Source organism: Phocoena phocoena, chromosome 6, assembly GCF_963924675.1.
Source record: "Phocoena phocoena chromosome 6, mPhoPho1.1, whole genome shotgun sequence".
NCBI classification, from domain to species: Eukaryota; Metazoa; Chordata; class Mammalia; order Artiodactyla; family Phocoenidae; genus Phocoena; species Phocoena phocoena.
The window spans coordinates 45,870,242-45,892,174 of NC_089224.1; the positions used below are offsets into that span (position 1 = coordinate 45,870,242).

Consider the following 21,933-nt stretch of genomic DNA (forward strand, 5'->3'; position numbering starts at 1 on the left):
GATAATTTTTAATGAAATGGAAATTATAAGACTTCAAAATATTTTTTTTTCCCACCACCACCACCCCCAACCCTCGCTTTCTCTCCTTGGTGTCCATATGTTTGTTCTCTACTTCTGTCTCTATTTCTGCCTTGCAAACTGGTTCATCTGTGCCATTTTTCTAGATTCCACATATATGCGTTAATATATGATATTTGTTTTTCTCTTTCTTACTTCACTCTGTATGACAGTCTCTAGGTCCATCCATGTCTATACAAATGACCCAATTTCGTTCCTTTTTATGGCTGAGTAATATTTCGTTGTATATACGTACCACATCTTCTTTATCCATTCATCTGTCGATGGACATTTAGGTTGCTTCCATGACCTGGCTATTGTAAACAGTGCTGCAATGAACATTGGGGTGTATGTATCTTTTTGAATTATGGTTTTCTCTGGGTGTATGCCCAGTAGTGGGATTGCTGGGTCATACGGTAATTCTATTTTTAAGGTTTTTTTATTTATTTATTTTTGCGGTACGTGGGCCTCTCACTGTTGTGGCCTCTCCCGTTGCGGAGCACAGGCTCTGGACGCGCAGGCTCAGCGGCCATGGCTCACGGGCCTAGCTGCTCCGCAGCATGTGGGATCTTCCCGGACCAGGGCACGAACCTGCGTCCCCTGCATCAGCAGGCAGACTCTCAACCACTGCACCACCAGGGAAGCCCCCTCCAGTTCCATTTTTTTCCCTCAAGATTGCTTTGGCTTTTCGGGGTCTTTTGTGTCTCCATACAAATTTTAAGATTTTTTGTTCTAGTTCTGTAAAAAATGCCATTAGTAATTTGATAGGGATTGCGTTGAATCTGTAGATTGCTTTCGGTAGTATAGTCATTTTCACAATATTGATTCTTCCAATCCAAGAACATGGTATATTTCTCCATTTGTTTGTGTCATCTTTGATTTCTTTCATCAGTGTCTTATAGTTTTCTGAGTACAGGTTTTTTACCTCCTTCAGTAGGTTTATTCCTACATATTTTATTCTTTTTGTTGTAATGGTGAATGGGATTGTTTCCTTAATTTCTCTTTCTAATCTTTCGTTGTTAGTGTGTAGGAATGCTAGAGATTTCTGTTCATTAATTTTGTATCCTGCAACTTTACTGAATTCATTGATTAGTTCTAGTAGTTTTCTGGTGGCATCCTTAGGATTATCTGTGTACAGTACATGTCATCTGCAAACAGTAACAGTTTTACTACTTCTTTTCCAATTTGTATTCCTGTTATTTCTTTTTCTTCTCTGATTGCCATGGCTAAGACTTCCAAAACTATGTTGAACAATAGTGACAAGAGTGGACATCCTTGTTGTGTTCCTAATCTTAGAGGAAATGTTTTCAGTTTTTCACCATTGAGAATGATGTTTGCTGTGGGTTTGCTGTATATGTCCTTTATTATGTTCAGGTAGGTTCCCTCTATGCCCACTTTCTGAAGAGTTTTTATCACCTATTAACACTATTTTAGCTGCATCCCACAAGTTGTAATTTGGCATATTTTCATTATCATTCAGTTCAAAATATTTTCTGATTTCCATTTTGATTTTTTTCTTTGATCCATGGAAGATTTATAAGTGTACTGTTCAATTTCCAGGCGAGTGGATAAATTCTAGTTATATTTTTGTTATTTAGTTTAGCTTAATCACATTGTTATCAGAGGACAGACTCAATGACTTCAATATTTTGAAATTTGTTGAAACGTATGGTCTGCTATATGACCATTTTGATAAGTTTCCAATGTACAGTTAAAGAGCATACAAATTCTATCACTATAAGATACAATGTTCCATATGTCACTTAAGTAAAGTTTGTTCATAGTATTATTCATATATTTTGTGAACCTGATTTTTTTGTCTGCTTGTTCATCATACCATTGAAAAAGCTGTTTAAGAGTTTTCCGCTATTATTGTGGATTTGGCTATTTAGTTAGTTCTGCTAATTTTGGGGGGGGGCAGTTCGCGGGCCTCTCACTGTTGTGGCCTCTCCCATTGTGGAGCACATCTGGACGCGCAGGCTCAGTGGGATCTTCCCGGACCGGGGCACGAACCCGTGTCCCCTGCATCAGCAGGCGGACTCTCAACCACTGCGCCACCAGGGAAGCCCAGTTCTGCTCATTTTTGTCATATAGTTTGAAACTCTGTTATTTTGGCACATTGATTAGAATTGTGATACTTTTCTAATGGACTGACTTCTTTATCTCCATGAAATATTCCCTTCATTTCTAGCTTCTTCCTTTTTCATATGTCTAGCACTTTTTCACTGGACAGTATATGAAAGAATCACAGAAAGTCTAAATGATATTATCATTTTTTTAATCAGAGGATTTTCTCCTCTGTTAGGCAGACAGAGTGAAGAACAGATCATCTCAGGTGAATGAGGGATTTAACTGAGTTAGGCTTGACTATAGCTTTGGTAAATCTCAGTCTACCTCTGTTTCAACCCTGTTCCTAAGGCATGCCTCCTCAAGATTTTCAACTGACAGTCTAATCGGTCTTTGACTCTTCAATACAGAAAGATTATGGGAGATTCAGAGATTTGTATCTGTCCTCAGAAGTTTTCAGCTTAGCTTTTAACTTCCCACAAAGCTGCAAAATTTGACAAATATCCTAAGGGAGAAACAGGTTGTGTGTTTGAAGGGTCTCAAGTCCCCAGTCTTGTCACTCAGGTTACCACATAAATGTCATGATCTCTGTTGGCTTCTCTGCCTCCTGCACCAGCCTCTTGTTAAGGTCAAGCCTGAATTTCAGCCTCTATCTGAGGCCAACATTAGTAAGTGCATCCAGGTGAAAAGAGCTGTAGATCTCAGTATCAATTCACTACTTGCGTGCTTTGTTTTCAGGCCCATTCTCCTAGCCAGTCTTTGTTTCCTAAGCAACACAAGACTGGAGATTTCACTGCCTCTCAGAAGCATCAGCCTAGTTCTTTAACTTTCAGCGCAAACTCAAAAGTCACTAAATTGCTTATGAGGAAAATCTCCAGTTTGTCACCTGTATTAGAATCTTGAGAGAAACAAAACCAACAGGATATATATAGGTACAGATATGTAAATAAGCAAGAGGAGATTTATTATGGGAATTGACTCCCAAGATTTTTGAGGCTGAGAAGTCCCATGATCTGCTGTCTGCAAACTGGAGAACCAGGAAAGCCTGTGGTGCAATTCAGTCTGAGTCAGAAAGCCCAAGAACCAGGAGCACCAATGTCCAAAGGCAGGAGAAGATGGATCTCCCCGCTCAAGCAAAGAGAGCAAATTCACCCTTCCTCTACCTTTTTGTTCTATTCAGGTCTTCAATGGATTGGATGTTGCCCACCCACACTGCTCAGGGTGATCTTCTTTACTCAGTCTACTGATCCAAACGCTAACCTCTTCTGGAAACACACTCAGAAATAATACTTACCAGTTATCTGAGCATCACTTAGACCAAGGAAGATGACACATAAAATTAATCATCACGTCAGCCTAGTCCCATGAAACCACTAAAAGCTTTACTGGTTTCTCTATCCTCCAACAGGCCTCTTCCTGGGCCAATACCCAATCCCAGCCCACAACCAGAATCAGTGAATATCTCCCGTGGGGTAGGGGCTGGGGCGTGGGACAGGTCCATAGGGAACGATCTAAAATGTTCTCTCCATTCCATAACTTCAGTCTATTCTTTGTTTTATCTATGTCTTTGTTTCTACAGTTCTCTGATGGCTTTAAAATGTGATTCATTTTTGTAATTTATCCAGCTGTGTCTAGACCTTAGCGGTAGCAGCAATGCCTTTCCATGCCCTATTACACCCCACTTGGAAGAGAAACTTAAATCATCACATTAAAATCCTGTACCGTGATACTATGTATTGTGCTTACCCGCAAGGCCAGGTTTCAAACCCGGTTGCTTGTTTGTTTCATACATTTTCAACATAAAATTGGGGATTCCTGCTACAGTCTTTCCTTGATCTAAGCGGGCACCTCCTTTTAATGCAGAGTGATACACCCCACGGGGCATATTCACCATTTCTTGCTTCACAAGTGATGTAAAAAATTCCTCCAAAGCTGAAAGAAATAAAAGGAGACCAAAAGTAGAGTGAATATAGTATGCTAGAAGAGAAACATTCATTCTTCACTCATACACACGCACACCAACAACAACAACTTAGCTATATTTCATGTCAAATTTCACAAAGTAAAAAAACAATTCTTGATTCCCAGCCCTTTTGTAGTCTTCCCCAAACCAGAATATGGCACCCAGTAACTCAAGCTTAAAAACTTAGTCATTCTTAATTCCTCTCTTTCTCACACTCCTTATATGTAGCAAGTAGTTTTAGATCTACCTTTAAAAATATATCTCAAATCCATCAGTTTCTCTCCATTTTCACTGCTACTTGCGCAGTCATTATCTTCTCTCTTCCTCATCTGGATAAATTTAAAAACTAGTTCTTGGTTTCTTCTCCTCATGACCACTCCTCTAAACCATCCTCTACCCAGAAAGAAGCTAGAGTTTTATGTCATTTCCTTCCCTAACATCTTTCAACGCTTCTTCACTGTACATAGAATAACGTCAAGACGTCTGACAATGATCAAGGCCTTCTATGACCTAGCCCCTGACTCTCCCTGTGACCTCATCTCTACCACCCACCTTCCTTCCTAGTTGTGTTAAAGACACACTTCCACAAGCCCTTTTGTCCATTCCTCAATAACACAAAGTTCATATCTAAGTCAAGGCCACTGCACTTGCCATTTCTTCCACCTGGAACACACTAATCCCCAATGTCCACGTGACTGGCACCTTCCTGTCATTTAGATATTTTCAGAGAGGCCCTTTATGACTATCCACCATTCGGCAGTAATATCAGTACACTTATTTTAAAAAATTAATTCATTATTTCTTTGTTTGTGTTCCTTCTAATTAAGCCCAAGCTCTTTATTGCTTGACATCTTCACTTATTATAAGGTAATGCAGTAATGTGGGATCAGAAGACAATAGGGTATCCAAACAAAATACCTGATTAGCACTATAGGTTTATATTCAAGTGTTATTTTCCTAAGGACCACTAGAGGTTGCCCAATGCAGAAATAAAAACAACAAAAATTAAAGCTAAACAAATCATATGGAAAACAAAAAAGGAAACTACCACAGGTGCCTCTTATTATAGGAACAAAAAGCAAGAGTCTGTCTACCTAAACTAGAATTTCATTCTGAATAGGTCTAAAAGTCTCCTTTAAATGACCACGATTAAATTAAAGGCAGAAGTACTCACTGGAACATGTATTATGTACCCAGTTCTGTCATTCCTATACAGAACTTTCCTAGGTGCAACAAAGCTTCTCCATTCAAAGCCCAGAGAACACCTGTGTAGTATGTTTTCTATTCACCCCTCCAGATCCACACTCTCAACCCTACTCTGTGCCCCGGAAGAATAACCTTTCACAACTGCATCAATCAGACTCCCTTGTCCTCTGGCTTTTAGTTGGCTTCATCCAATGGGAGACACTGGCAGGCGATCACAGGGTGCAAACAGAGGTGAGAGCATGTAATCCCCAGACACCCTCCTGCAGGACTGCCCCAGGTGGTCTGCATCCCTCTTTTGAAGGGCCTTGCTCCCCTTAGGAGCTTCTTATGACCCAGAAGCTCTCTCTTCTTCTCCTAACTGCTCCCTTCCCTTACCTCTTCAGGCTGAGGGACATTAACCATTCTTAGATGATTCACCATTGCTAGTGAATTTCCTTTAACCTTGACAACACACCTTTAAGCAGTCCCTTTATTAAACTCTCAATTACTCTCTCTGAATTTCCTGCGAAGACCCTGATCAACGCATCATCTAAATGAAAAGTGTGAGTAATATCCAACTTCAGGTCATACATTTCAATTCCTGTATGTACATGCACATGTACGACTGCTTCAAGCTTGGGAGGAGTACAGACTTTTCAGAATGGACCTAAGAATCATGCATTTGTGAGGAAAGAATTTCATGCTTTCTCAGAAGACACCCTATTCTGGTAAAAGCTGATACATGTCAAGAGATAAGTACACATCTACACGAAGACTAACCCAGGAATGAAAATTTGTCTACTTGTCAAGCTCTTCAGAGAATTAAGGATTATCAAATAATTCCAGCCCTGAGAGTAGTTTAAATGAAAGTAAAATACCATGAATGCAAAAACCCAAGAGGACTTTGAACTCTAAGGTTATTCTGGGATACAGAAGGAACTTTGGATAACTGATGGCTTTTTTCTTCCTTGGGCTTACTATTAACCACAGGGGAGGTCCTAGACTCTGAAGAGCCTTCAGGTAGGAAGTGGGGACGATCAGGAGAAAGAAAAAGGGAAGAAGTCCTTAAGGCTTGTTCTGGACATCAGGAGAAAAGAAAAGGTGGACTCTGTCTAAGTTGTACCGTTCAGTTTTCTCTAATGAAAGGAGGCAGGAATTTGGGACAGGAGCTTTGTCTAGCAAGAAATACTACTATATACTTGGCTGAATTCCTCAGGAATCTCCATGTGGGATGAAACCAAGGATAAAAACTTCTAACATTACAGGCTACTGAGATTATGACTGAGAAGATAAAGATGACATTTCTTGTGTTTATTGAACTTAATTTTGAGAAATTAAATTTTTACATCCATGAACATTCAGGGTAGATTTGGGACAGAATAAGGTAATAGATGCATGCTTGGGAAAATGTTGGCTACTATTGAATTAGAACAACTAGGTATAATTAGAATAATTTTTTAAAATGTCAAGGTCCTGTACGCTTTATATCAAAGCTGGAAAAAAAAAATTGCTGAACGACCATACAAGTTAATCTATTTTTTAAAAGCATTAATGTATAGCTCTCAAATACTGGTACCACCCTTTCTTTAGTAAGAATATATTTCTAATGATGAAACTACCCAGGAAATTTCTGAAGATTCTAATGATCTTTTCAGTTATCTTATATAAATAAGCTAAAGAACCATTTGAATCAGTGACTTAAAGTCTCACTGAAAATTTGTAGAATAAATTTAACTTTTGAGATGAATTTAAATTTTTCAGTGAAAATGGTTGTTTAAACTAGTTCTCCAGTTTATTTTTACTTGAGTCTAACATTTTTCAGTGTGTTTTTGAACACCATACTACCTCAAGCAGTCCCTATAAGACACATAGAAAATAAGTATTTAAGATTAAAGTAAGCTATAATATGTGTTCATCACAAAAGAGCACAATTAATCAGACAGTTAAAATCACTAAAAAAATGCTAGCTTCCCTGACACAAAATAGGAGTCACCTGGTAAAACGGAAGGAGCAGTGAGTGACAACAGTTTGAGATAGCAAGAACCAGGAATGGAAAGATCCACGTCCTTTTCGTCACCCTCCTCATCTTCATCGAGGTCATCAGGAATTTGGATTTCTGGTCTTACCTGAAATGATAGAGAAGGCGATACTAAAATATTATGTAAAATCTTTTCCTTTAAAAAATTAAGTTAGACTCATTGCTCTACAATGCCAAAAGACCATGAAAATTAATTTTTAAATTCTATTCATTTTCAGATTAACTAAATGGTAAACTCTAATCATCTTATTAGAAACACTCCCAGATCCATGTAAAGAACTAATGGTAATATAGTAAGAAAATCACCATAAACCAGCCTAAGCAATGATTACTATAGAAAACTAATAAAATTTTATACCATCTGACAATAAAATGCAAACACACATTCAATATATTGAACTTCTGTGGTTTATAATTAAATATTTGCCTTGTCTGAATACATGTTTTAAAAATTTGTGATTTCAGCCATATTTCTATGACAAAGCTTAAAATCTTCTAGTAGAATATACATAGTAGAGATCAGGAAGACACAGAATGCTGTAGCTGACTTTTTTTTTTTAGACTTAGCAGTTTGTTGCTATGGAATATAAAAACACTAAAATCTGCAGTTGGTAGCTATACTTTATAGTGTCTAGTTTGCCATTTGAAGATTTTGTGGTTACTCTGTGATTAGTTAGGTTTATTTGAACCAAAAATTAAAAATGTAAAAAGATTACCACTATTGTAGTTTCCACAAGCTATAACTGTCAAGCAATTAATTAAATTTTTAATACTTTCAATGACACACCATGATAATGCCCACATGGAGATAATTAAGCATTAGGGGAGGAAATCAAAATATATAAATGTGGTTGCTATAACCGTAAAGTGCCAGAACCCAGTCATTACCATTAGCCTGTCTCCCGGAGTTATTTTTAGAAATAATTAACAATTCCTGCAGACTGCCTTTTTCATAGGTCCCCAAAGCACTGCTCCGTTTAGGAACTGCACTGAGTTAGGATTCTTGCAGGGGGATAAAAGCAAACAGAGATAAAATGCTTCTCACGTATAATAACCTCAACTCCGATGAAGCCTTTCAATCATAACTAGCGTTCTTTTCAGTAGTGAAGGAGTGAAAGCAACCTGACCACCAAGCACTTTCCAAGACAAGATTTAATTCTGATTCAGTCTTGAGGATCTAATTCTCAGAGGGCAGAGCCAGCCATAATTACAGAGATAACAATGATGCATGCTCCGCAGAGGGCATGCCTGCATTTGTTGATATCAGCGCACACCAGGGGAACCCTGGCACCTTTACAAACCTTTTGGTTCTGACAAGCAGGGCTTTCGGAGTGTCTCTGGTCTGTGTATATACTTGGAATTTGCCACATTTGGTATCATCAAGAGGTATCTTAGAGATTTTAACTAGTCCTAGTTGCCTAAAAAGTTTCAAAAAAAGGAGTTGGTTCTGGGTCTGTTTACCTTGCTTCCTGACTTTTTACACATCATAGTACAAATTGAAAATAATATTTGAACAGCATATGGGGGGAAACAGACAACAATGCTTACAGCTGGAGGCTACATGAATAAGCTCTGCTACATGTCACATTCACAAGTGATAGGAGACTCGGGGAGGTGGAAGCCAGCGGTAAACACTTAAGCTAATATGAAAACTCGCAGGGATGGTGAGGATGTGGAGAAATCAGAACACTCACACACTGTTCGTGGGAAGGTAAAACGGTGCAGCCCCTTTGGAAAACGGTTTGGCAGTTTCTCAAAAAGCGAAATGCAGAGTTACTGTATGGCCCAGCAATTCCACTCCCAGGTATATGACCAAGAGAAGTGAAAACAAATGATCACACAAAACTTGCAGACGAATGTGAATACATTAGCTGTAACAGCAAAAATGGAAGCGACTCAAATGTCCATGAGCATATAAACAAAATACGGCACACCTACACGATGGACTATTATTCAATCATAAAAAGGTATGAAGTGCAGATATGTGTTCCACGTGAATGAACTTTGGAAACATTATGCTAAGTGAAGGAAGCCAGTCACAAAAGAACACATGCTATATGATTTCATTATAGGAAAGGTTCAGGACAGGTAAATTTACAGAGACAGAAAGTAGATTAAAGGTTGCTTAGTGCTGGGGGGAAAGAAAGGGGTAATGGGGATTGATTGCTAATAAGATGATCTAAAATTAGATTGTGGCAGCTCTGTGATTAGTTGCACAGTTCTCTGAATACACTAAAACCACTTGAACTGCATGCTCTAAATGGGTGAATTGTATGGAATGCGGATTATATCTCAGTAAAGTTATTTTAAAAGAAAGGAAGGAGGAAGGGAGGCGATAGGAAAGAGAGGAAAGGGGAAGGGAGAGTGTGGGTTGGAGGAGGGGCAGCAGAAGAGGCAGCAGCACAAGCGGAAGCATAGGAAATAGAGGCAGAAGCTGCCACCACCTTCAGAGGGACCTCAGCTGGTGGATGAACTAGGCCAAGTGACCAATGCTCCCAATTCCAGAATTATGTAGTATAAAAGGAATCTGATCTTTTTTGCACACATTTTAGCCTATCCAGTTTAACTGCTCAATGAGTCACAGCATGCAGGCCATCAATATTTCCGACAGCCACTAAAGAAGACCTACTAGGTTGGGGATTTTAAAAAGAAAGATCCGTTCATCCATCTTAAGTTGTCTAATTTTGCATTCACATAACTGCACCCCTATATTAATTTATCTGCTGTGCGATAAACAACATATGCCTGCATCTTACATACACATATATGTTAACAAAGACATTAGAGATGTACTGTAATTTACTTTATTTTATTTTATTTATTTATTTTTGGCTGCGTTGGGTCTTCGTTGCTGCTCATGGGCTTTCTCTAGTTGCAGTGAGCGGGGGCTACTCTTCGTTGTAGTGCGTGGACTTCTAATTGCCATGGTTTCTCTTGCTGCAGAGCACGGGCTCTAGGCACGTGGGCTTCAGTAGTTGTGGCTCACGGGCTCTAGAGCGCAGGCTCAGTAGTTGTGGCGCAGGGGCTTAAGTTGCTCCACGGCATATGGGATCTTCCAGGACCAGGGCTAGAACCCATGTCCCTGCGTGGGCAGGCAGATTTTTAACCACTGCGCTGCCAGGGAAGCCCCAATGTACTGTAATTTAAGTATAGATGATATACTCTGCCTACTTATAATGGTATGATTACACCTTCAATTTTGTTTCTTCAAAGGTGAGCTGATTCTCCTGAACTAAGTAGCACTTATTGTTAGACTTTGGTTTCATGGCATTTCCCTACTCCTCTGTTCATCTCTTAAAGAAGTATTTGTTCCAGCTTCCCTATGCTAGTCCCAGTCTTTTCCCTTTGTTTGTATGCAACAAGTGAATAAGATCAACATGAGTACAACTAAGGAAAATCAAGGGAAGTCATATGAAAAAATACTTGTAAAAATTATAAAATGTTGCTAACTATATTACATTAGCTACTCAAACATCCAGGAAAAAACTGTCTATTTAGAATACACACACATGCACATACGCACACCAACTACACGCTTCCAATTATAGCTAAGCTTTGTTGAAGAAACTTAAAGGGAGAGCCAAATATAAAATGATAAATTACTTTTAAAATCTGCTTTAAGTTGAATATTGGAAAGCTTATCCTACAAAATGCCTTACTTACTACATTTTCTGAGCCAGATAACCTTTCAACCACGTTTCTGTGTGTGCAACCTAAGAAAATCCAGGAGTTTGTGCATAAACAGAGGATTTATTTGGAACTCGTTAAGTATCTGCATAAATTCATTTAAGAAGAGAAACAGCTTCTGATGAAATCAATAACATTCACTTAAATCAAAGCGGAACAGGTTACACCACATTAATACCAACCTAGGGTGCATAATAAGTTCTTTTATATTACTCCCTTCTCAAATTAACTCCAGAAATCAACAACACTATCTTAAGAGCTCTATAATAAAAAGTTTAATTTTTAAGCAGCCAAGCATTTTTTAAAGAACCCAAGTCAGAGAGAAGAGTCAACCTAAATGTTTATCAATTACTGACTGTTTTACCAGAAAAACCATTCTTTATAGTTTTTTTTGGTTTGTTTTTCTGTTTTGTTTCATTTTGGGGGTGTCAGGGGGCACTAAGGAAGGCAAAGGAGAAGGATAAATAGCTAAAAAGACAAAGAAATACAAACTAAAAGGGAAAAATCATTCATGTCTATTTTTTAACACTGAAATCAACAGGTCCTCAAAGAAGCCCCCCCCGAAATTTTTTGACCAACTTTAGACTTGCATGTTTCAAGTGATTAACAATAATATTTTTACAAACCAACAAACACATGGATTCATTCACCGGCCTTATTTCCGTAGTGTAGTGGTTATCACGTTCACCTCACACATGGTTTCATTCAACATTCCCAGCTCATAAGACAGCCTAGCACATAGTATACGTCCAATAAATAATCACTAAACCAATGCAAGTGTTAAGTGTCTATCATCAACGATCCCACAAAACTTCCTAATAACAAACCAGTGACAAGAAAGATGAGTTAATGAATCTGCTATTCAAATCCCTGGCTCACATGATATCTCATTCAGCTCTACTCTCCATTGATATTTTCCATCTTACCTTAGGTGGTACTGTTTCGTTTAACCCTAAATATTCCTTCTGATGTCTGTCACTCCTTTAATGCCTTCTGTTTTACCAGCCTGTTAGCTTTCTTTCAACAAGTTTCACAGTTTAAGTTGATGCAGCAATGAACAAGAAATCTTTCTTTGATAAATTTAAAGGTGTACTTACAAAAGTAGTTGAATTATAATCCACAAAAGTAACCATGTGGATAGTATCTTTTAAAAAAATTCTCTTTTTCAAAAAAAATTTCTACTTGAAATTCACTGTATGTTCTGTTAAAAGATTATTTCACAAGTTTCCACAAGTAGAAAAAGAGAACCTATACACCTTTCACTGGAAAGGTATACAAGTAGCCTTCAGTTTTGTGAGTAAACCAAACTGCCCTTGGTGCAGAGTGAGTAAACTCTGACAACAAGGAGGAATCTTAGATTTTACACTAGAGAAGTCCTTACCTGGCAGAGACTTTTGAAACAGTTGAAAGTATGCTTTTGTAGAAAGTGAGCCACAGTTTCACATCACTGCCACTATCTACAAAACAGAGGTGGGATCTGGGGTTGCACCCTTAGGCTTCAGGGACTTGTTTGGAATATGAACATACTGACCATTTTCTGGACTTTTAGTTCTTAGATATTCAAACAGCCAAACTGAAAATCAGTAATTAATAAAAAGAAGAAGAACAATGCATGGTGTGGTCTTGGAAGTAATGATTCTCCATGCGGAGGAAGGTCCTCTATATCAGAAACTGGGGGTTGAAGTGGGGTGGACTCTTTTAAACCATATGTCCTCTCATCTTAATCTCAGTTAAGAATATCCACGGTAGTGAACCTCTGTTACATATGAGAGGGAATCACATCCTAGAAGGGGGTTAGGGCAGAAAAAAGGTTGAAAAGCATGGCTAAGATCAGTCTTAGAGATTTCTTTTACAGCTCTTCACGCTCTGCTGGTGAAAACCCAAGCATATATAGTACATCACTACCCTTTATGTTGGAAGGTATAAAGAGCTATTTATGGTTGTTTAGGGATCAGAGGATATAGAAGAGTTAGATTAAGAAAGTATCTAATATTTGACTGCGTACAGCACTTAGCTGAGTAATAACTCTAACAAACACAACCAGAAACTAAACATAACCCTCAAGGAGGATAAAATAGAAACATAACATTATTTAAAGAGGTAGAGACTAAACAGTCAAGAGTATATGGGAGTTATTTAATAAAAGCTATCATTCCAGCTGGAATGTTTCAGTAATAATAGCTAAAAATAAAGGTAATCATTATGTTGTGATCTAAATTACCAATTGCTTATTTAAAATAATATAGGGACTTCCCTGGTGGTCCAGTGGTTAAGACTCTGCACTCCCAGTGCAGGGGGTCAGGGTTCGATCCCTGGTCAGGGAACTAGATCCTGCATGCATGTCACAACTAAGAACCCATGTGCTGCTACAAAGATCCCGCACGTGGCAATGAAGATCCCACGTGCCTCAACTAAGACCCAGTGCAGCCAAAAAATATATATGTATGTATATATATAAAATAAGAAAAAGTATATCTTTCCAGATAGTGTAGGTAATCTATTGGTAGGAGTTTACATACCAAATTTACATGTAATTTTTTCCTTTTTCTTTACCTTTCTCTCTCTTTTTTTCAAAAGCTATGGGTATTGCTAGTCACCATGGTGTAGTCTGAAATCCCATCTTTTTAAATTTTACGAGTCATAGGACATCTTTTGTTAAGGCTTCCTGTTTGTGATAACTGCACAACAAGCTGGCCGATCTGTCTTCGAGTTCTCAGTGACACAGGAAATCCTGCCTCACTTAGGATTTGGTTTTACAAGAGCCTATCTTCAGTCCCTCCAATTCAATTCAATGAACAGAAGTTTGCCTGGTTACTACTGGCATCTAGTCTCTGCATAAGCTCAACCCAGAAGAAAAAGTCAACTCATTTTAATGCCTGAGGATCCCAAGAAATTCACAATAAAACTTGCCACTTCACCTCAAGGACAGATTCTGGGTAATGTTACGCATAACTTCTTCTAAAACAATGTCTTCCTTACACTCTAAAGGCATTAAATAACCATTTGTATGCCTTTGAATTAGCAGTAACACTAAATGTGAAATCATACACTTAGGGACTTCCCTGGTGGTGCAATGGTTAAGTATCTGCCTGCCAATGCAGAGGACACGGGTTCGAGCCCTGGTGCAGGAAGATCCCACGTGCTGTGGAGCAACTAAGGCCATGCGCCACAACTACTGAGCCTGCACTCTATAGCCCGCGAGCCACAACTACTGAGCCCTCGTGCCTAGAGCCTGTGCTCCGCCACAAGAGAAACCGCCACGATGAGAAGCCCCGTGCACTGTAACGAAGAGTAGCCCGCGCTCGCCACAACTAGAGAAAGCCTGTGCACAGCAATAAAGACTCAATGCAGCCATTAAATAAATAAATAAATAAGTAAATATTTTTTAAAAAGAAAGAAATCCTACACTTAATTCCTTAATATAACCTGATAATTTAAAGCTGGTTATACTAGGTAGGTAGTAGAAAAGGTTGTATGTTTTTAGTCTAGTCTAAAAACTAAGATAATATCTCACAGTGTGTTAACCCTTAAAAGAGAGTGATACTTTCTTCATCCAGTTCTCTGGGACTAACCTATATATCATTTCAAAGTAAACAAATAAATAGCAGATTTTTTTACGACGGCACTTCAATTCTGTATCACAAATAAAGATCTCTGGCTGCTCAGGTGGTAGAAAACCTTACTCTGAGCAGGCCGTGCTTGGATGTGAAGTTCAAGACGGCGCACTAACTGGGTAAGGTGGTTCCTATAGTGACATAGACCTTGCCCTGGGCACAGGGCAATGCAGTCATACACCAAGTCACCTTATAGAGATTTCATTTTCACCTTCCATCTGCTTCAGTTCATTATCTGTGAAGTCTAAGACCTCTATAGTCTACTACAGATTAAACAAATTATAAATATAAATTCTTATCTTTTATGGACAACACATCTAGAGTTACAGGTAAGAATTCCCTAAGCAGGGGATATAAGTAAAGTTATAAAACGTAGCAGTAAAGAGGTACCGGTAAGAAAGCAGATAAACCTACCTTTTCAGGCAGATGAAGAATGGTGTGCTCTCTGGCACTGAAGTGTGACAGAGATTTATATGCAGCATTTGCTACAACTGGGTCCTAGATAGAGTAAAAGTAAGATAAACAAAAGAAACAACATATATTAAACATCAACTCTGGAGGCAGAAAGAAAATCTTCCCTGACCAACCTCAAAGTTCTATAGTCAGTGCTTTGGAAATGGTATTCAAGCCTTGCTTAGTACGTCCCAATTAAAAATAGAGAGAGGGCTTCCCTGGTGGCGCAGTGGTTGAGAGTCCGCCTGCCGATGCAGGGGACACGGGTTCACGCCCCGGTCCAGGAAGATCCCACATGCTGTGGAGCGGCTGGGCCCGTGAGCCATGGCCACTGAGCCTGCGCGTCCGGAGCCTGTGCTCCACAACGGGAGAGGCCACAACAGTGAGAGGCCCGCGTACCGGCAAAGAAAAAAAATAAAATAAAATAAAATAAAAATAGAGAGAAAACAGCACTGGACAGAGGCATCAGAAAAACCACATTTCTATCCTAGCTGGGACATTAAACATAAAATAACTCCTAATTGCTCAAGTCCCCATGAGGTGGTATGGTTTAGCGGAAGGAGTACGACGGTATAGAGTTTGATAGGCCTGGAAGTGGACTCTGAGTCTCCGGCTACTCCCTGGGAGAGCTGGTCTTCTGGAATCTAAGCTTTTTCGCTCATGAACCAGGTGGAACATCACCAACACCCTCTCCTCTATACTCCTTGATTGGAAATGACATTTGAAAAATGGAGAGTATACATGCTACTGTATATAAAATAGATAACTAATAAGGACCTACTGTACAGCACAGGGAACTCTACTCAGTACTCCGTAAGGGCCTATATGGGAAAAGAATCTAAAAAAGAGTGGATATATGTATATGTATAACTGATTCACTTTGCTGTACACCTGAAACTAACACAACATTGTAAATCAGCTATACTCCAATAAAAATTTTTTAAAAACCAAAAACAAACAAAAAATGGAGTGGACTTTTTGTTTGATGTGCTTATCGGTGGGGGAGGGGCAAAGCAGGAAAGAGGAAGGACCTTTAAAAGGAGAGGCAATGGCAACAGTCCTTCTTCATATCTGTCAGTGTCACAAAGTAACAAGTGCATTTTATGGTGAAAATGTATTAACTGGCATAAATTAAGAATAACTTTTAAAACCTAAATTTATTAATAGTCACAATTCTTTTAAAAGCAAGAAGGCATCATTTCAAGGGAGTTATATTTTTATCCTAAGAGTCTTATTTCACAGTTCTTTCCCCAGTTTGGTTCTGTTTCACTGACGCCCTTGTGACAGTACCTTGTTTTGAGTGTGGTTCCAGAGGAAGCTGAGGACTTGAACTTTAAAATTCTGAAAAATCAACAAACAACAGAATAAAATTTTAAGACAAAGATAAAATTGAGAGCAAACAATCTAAAGTAGCAAATGTGGAAATTAAATCACTTTAAAAATTATACCACTAGTAACTGACTTAATCTGTACTTATCCATCATTCATAAAATGAAAATACTCAGAAACAGACTCATCATCTAAACATATGGATATGTTAAACAAGGTGAGATTTTAAGATTATTGAATTTAGAAACCTAACCATTTCTTACTGATCTCTCAAGTCTTAGTACAAATGTCACTCTCCTTTTTCATGCCTCTATTCCTAACCCCCTACCCAGAAGAGAGCTCTCCCTTCTCTAGGCGGCCATATGGCACATGGCACAATTTAGCATCTAATGTGATTATCTGTATATGTGGTCAACTCACTACTAGCTTGTACACTCCTTAAAGCGGTGGCTGTCTTTCTCATTTCAAAGGCCAGTACATAAAGAATATAAAGCCCAGTTCCTCAAATGACAAATACTTAATAAATAATTGAGCATAAAAAGCCATTTATCTTCCAACACTCAATGTCTTCTTAATTTCAGCCACATCTAACTTCTTGCCCTGCTAAATCGTATGAGGTTCTTCTATACCTCCTTGTGTTTGCATATTCTCTTAAAAACGTCAATGAAAAGCAACATTTTATTAATTCTTCATGATTCTAGTCTAATAGCACCGACTAAATAAGGTTTCCTTAGAGTTCTCCTAAGAATGCTTGTCACTTCCACCACCACACTCTCGTAGCCCTTTGAGTAACTGTGCTCATCAAATGTTATTATAATTATTATTGCTTATGTCTATATCCTTTACCAACTTTTGAGCTTTCAGAAGGCAGGGACTGACAACATGGTATAATGGAAAAATATAGCCTTGGAACTAGAAAGTCCTGGGTTTAGAAAACAGCTTTCACTTAGAAACTACAGTGTTGGTTCGGTTACTTGTCTTGCATGTAGCAGATACTCAATAAATATTTGTTTAATGAATTGATAGACCTCTTAAAACCTCAGATTCTTTTGTTATAAAATGAAAAATAATAACTTCCTATCAGATATTAGAACTAATTGATATAAAGTAACTGGAAGAGCACTGGGGAATATAATAACTACTTAAAATAGTATCTATTATTGTTTATTAGTATCTCTAAGGCCTAGCACATTTCTAACAAATATATTCTGAGTCAATGAATGAATGATCAAGCACTTGCAAAGCAATTCAGAAAATATACAAATTGAAACATGGACTCTATTTTCAACAAGCTTATATGTTAATGGAGAAAATATATGTATACATATACCTGTAGTATAAAATAGAAATAAATGTTCTTAAGACAGTATAGATAAAGAACTTTGGGAGCAATAGACTCCTGTTGAAGAAAAATTCTCAAAGGATGAGATAACTTAAACCAATTCTTTATTTCCTAAAATAGACTTTAAAATTAGAGGTGAAAAAGAAAGTAATACTAGACAGAGAGAACAACATGAACAAAGGAAAAGCAATGGAAAAATTTGGAAGCGGAGAAGGAATCTACAATGGTTTGGTTTTCCTGGAGTGCAGGAGGTGGAAAAGCAGAATGAGGCCAATTCTAAGAGACCTTATTGGCTCCATATAAAGAAACTGGACTTCACTTTTGGTAAACACAAGGCATTTGAGGTGACTAGGGATAGCAATGACCTAAGAAATGTTTTGGGAAAACTATATTCAACTCGGTCTTACATACAAACAAACTGTAAGCACTTAATAGAAAATTATTTAAACACACACAGGAAGAGACAGGCAGAGGGAGGGAGAAAGGAAGGGAGGGAGGGAGAAAGTGGGGGAGGCGGGGAGGAAGGGAGAGACAGAGCGACAGACGGGAGAGGGGTCTTCCCTACGTTTCTTTACTTCTGCTGCCAGGTGGGCTCTGATCACTGAAGAAATCTCCCTACTAGGAGGAAACTGATGGATGAAATGGTCCCCAAGCCATCTATCTGAATAAGAGGAATCCTAATGTTATTAAAAGCATGAAGATAAACCAAAATAAAATGTCACTGAAAAGGAATGTAAAATTTGAAGGAAAAAAAAAATCATCCAAAAGACAGCTTACCCAATGTAAGCAAACATAAAAAAACACACAAGCCACTTCATAAATTCAATGTAAGAAAAACTGAAAGTACAAGCAATACAAAGGTATATGAGTTCAGCCCTTGAAGACAGAAAATAAATATACGTATCACTGCATACAAAGCCCTTATTTTGTGTTTTAGTATGGGCTCCTTATCAGTAGCCTGGCAGATTTTCTGACAACTTAGGGTATGTACCCATGAACAGTGGCCATAAAAAAGACTGTTGGTGAACTATATACTCTAGGAGTCTCGAACTGATTCTTTTTTTAATACCCCAAAAGAAAAGCCCAAATGTGAGAATAAACTCACAATATCCTGTATTGGTTCATTCATGCATTCAACAACTAGGTTCTGAATATACATTATGTACCATGCTAGGTATTGTGTCCTTGGTAAGGACAAATTTGATTCTTTTCACTGTGTAGCGTTTAGAATGATTAGAAGTATTATCCTACAATTCTGTCTTCTCATGTGATCTAAAACAAGTAAGGGACTATTCTTGGAATCTTACAGAGGGCCAGTTTATCAAAGTCTGTGAAGCACTAAATCAAACTAAAGGTTCACCAAGACTTCAAGTGGAAATCAATTGAGGCTCTTTGAAGGGAAAGTCGATAAAAAGGTGAGCTTGAAAGGGGATATGGCTACAAAAGTGGAGATATAAATGAATCTGCCACCCTCTCATTTCATTCAAAGAAGAGATAACAGAGAAAATGTTAAACAGAAGTACGTGAATCTTACAGCAAAACATCTTCCACCAAGTGTTTCAATTCATTACAATGACAAACATTGCCTAGTTCATAAAATTATTTTCCTCTCCTAGGACAGGTTGATTTTACAATCGTCTTCATTGAAGAGTATACATGAAAAGCAAAGCTATATATAGAAAATGTAAACTAATAAACTAACACGTAAAAAATCAAATCTCTACGCCTAAGCTAGAAAAAACCCACAAATGACACTATGTCTATACTACTCAGAAGTCTGCCCTGCCTTACTAAAGCCTTTGTAACACTTTTTAGAATTTAAAACACCAACAAAATGCATTTAAACTGTTGGCCTCGTGAATTCTATTATTTTAAGAAACACTATTTTAACATATGGGCTTTAAAAAATCTTGACTATACTTTCATAATAAAAACTTAGCATCCTTCATGTAAATAAATCTCAAAGACAGAGGACTGATAAGGGTGGATATCCTCCTACTCCTAGGAGTCCATAAAGATATTAACATGTTCACAGAACAAAAAGTGCTAAATGATTTTTGGCAAACAAAAGATACGAATATTTTTTCCCAAAAGTTATGATAAAGCACATGTCTTCCCAATGTAGAAACAGACAATTTATTGAGCTCTGAATGCATACCTCATATTCAGTTGTATTGACTGTTAAGGAAGGAACCAGAGAAAACAGTTCACTGAGGGTCTTCAAAATGAGAGGTCTCATGTCACAACTCAGCTTTGGGGAGAGAGCATTCCAAGTGGAGCGAATACAAACCACCTGTGAAGCAAATACAAAAGTCAATGCCTAACAAAATCCCAGCTCATATGACGCCGTTAGTAAAGAGTACTGTCTTTCATTATAAGGAAACTTAAGAACAAGAACACTCCTAGCAGTTAAGATCTGATAAATCATCACCCCTCAAAAGAAATTATTTAAACTAATATAAACTGCTGTTGAAGAAGATCCAGCCTGCCTCACACTACTGCTTTTTTACTTTATTTTGGTTAACCAAAGAAGCAAAGCTTTGTCGCTCTCCCTCACGCACAAATACACACAAAATTCACTCCAGGTTAGCTACAAACATTGTTGAATAGCCATTCTCTGAAACCAAGAAGGGTGAGATAATGCTAGAACATTTCTAAATCCAGGTATTCACAGTTCTCATAGTTTTCTAGTCTTGCTGAAAACTGTATCACCACTCAGAAAATTGGGATGTTAGCATACATAAATCAAACACTCTCAAATCATCTTACAAACTTCTAAATGAGGTAGGTGAATAATTTTATTATTTAAAATAATAACTTAAAACTTTGTTTAAAAAGTCATTTCAGATTTTTAAGAGGCTGTTAAATGCTAAAATAAAACTAACAAAAATGTTATTGTTAGCTTGACCCAATTCCCTTAAACCAAGTATTCTTAAGCCATTTCAAGATCTGTTTTTAAGGATATTCAAATATCTTCTTAAGTTCAATTCCAGCTACAATGGATGATTTCTTCACTTACAGATATTTGATTAAAATTTTAAAACTCAGGCAGGAAGAGTGGCAACACAGATCAATCAGATAGAGTTTAACAAGGATTAATCTTTCTAAACCACTACAATCTTTCCCTTAAGCTTCAATTAACACACACAATTTATCTTCATCTACAAACATAAATTATTTAGGAAACACTACATGAGTTGACAAGTGAAAAGATGTCAAAGATAAATGAATAATATATACTTAAAGACACAGATTAAGGAGAGACTCAAAGAAGACAGCAGGAAGAGTATCTCAGAAAACTTGGATTCAGTGCTTTTGCTCTTATTTTCCACCTTCCATGAAACAGCAGAAAAATGTTCTTTGACTTGAGATCCACTACAAATTTGGATTCCACTAGCATTCACTAAGGGCAGTACTGTCAGGCATGACAGTAGGTACATTTATACAAAGTAGCTCTAATATTACAAATCATCAGTATTTGAAATAAAAAAGAAACCAATTCTTTAAAAGCTATCAATTCAACATCGAGTATATACCCAGAGTAGTATACAGCACTAAGAGGAACAATAAAATACAAAACATAATCTAACCCTTCAAAGAATTTACCACCGTATCAAAAAGGAAGAGAAATGTCTGTAATTCTAAATCATTGGGAAACAAAAGGTGCATGATTAGATTTTGAACTATTTTCAACAGAAAACAGTTTCAGGAGGAACCCAGGGAGGAAAGCTATTTCAGTGGGTGGGAGTCATTACAGTATCAGGAGGCAAAAAGTCTAGAGATGGGACTTGGAGAAGGAATGGAAAGAAATCAAGCAGACATCCCACAAGGAAATGGAAAGCATAAGTCAAACACAAATAAAGCAAGCTGTAGACATAAAAAGCACGAGTCCTGGTGAAGCAAGACTGATGGATCAAAGAGTACCTAGAATACCAAAGCAGTCTGGATCAGAATCAAAAGGAAAAGGAAGCCTCCAGAGATTTCTGAGTTGGGGAATAAACAAAATTCAAATACTATTTTTGAAAGATTCTTCTGGTAGTCTTATAGCCAAACTCAAAGCAGTCGTGAACCTCTCTAATTCCTATTTGTCAGTAGTCCCTAACATAAAGAACCTCAAAAGTTTCCCAAAATTTGTATGCTCAATATACTCTCTAGTTATCCACGCTTTCTCCTCACTTTAAATTCCTATCTAATTCCA

The 21,933-nt window shown here is 37.8% G+C and overlaps 1 protein-coding gene across 3 annotated transcripts in view; it reads right to left on the bottom strand.

Annotated features, from left to right (window-relative positions):
• The window catches only part of FOCAD (focadhesin), a 284,287-nt gene that overhangs the window by 99,279 nt on the left and 163,075 nt on the right, over positions 1-21,933 (bottom strand). For all 3 annotated transcript variants that reach the window (XM_065878458.1, XM_065878460.1, XM_065878459.1), the window contains 5 exons: positions 19,894-20,028; positions 16,355-16,405; positions 15,026-15,109; positions 7,266-7,398; positions 3,871-4,056 (listed from right to left, as the gene is read on the bottom strand). In XM_065878458.1, coding sequence (XP_065734530.1) covers positions 3,871-4,056; positions 7,266-7,398; positions 15,026-15,109; positions 16,355-16,405; positions 19,894-20,028 — 589 coding nt within the window. The remainder of the gene's footprint in view (positions 1-3,870; positions 4,057-7,265; positions 7,399-15,025; positions 15,110-16,354; positions 16,406-19,893; positions 20,029-21,933) is intronic.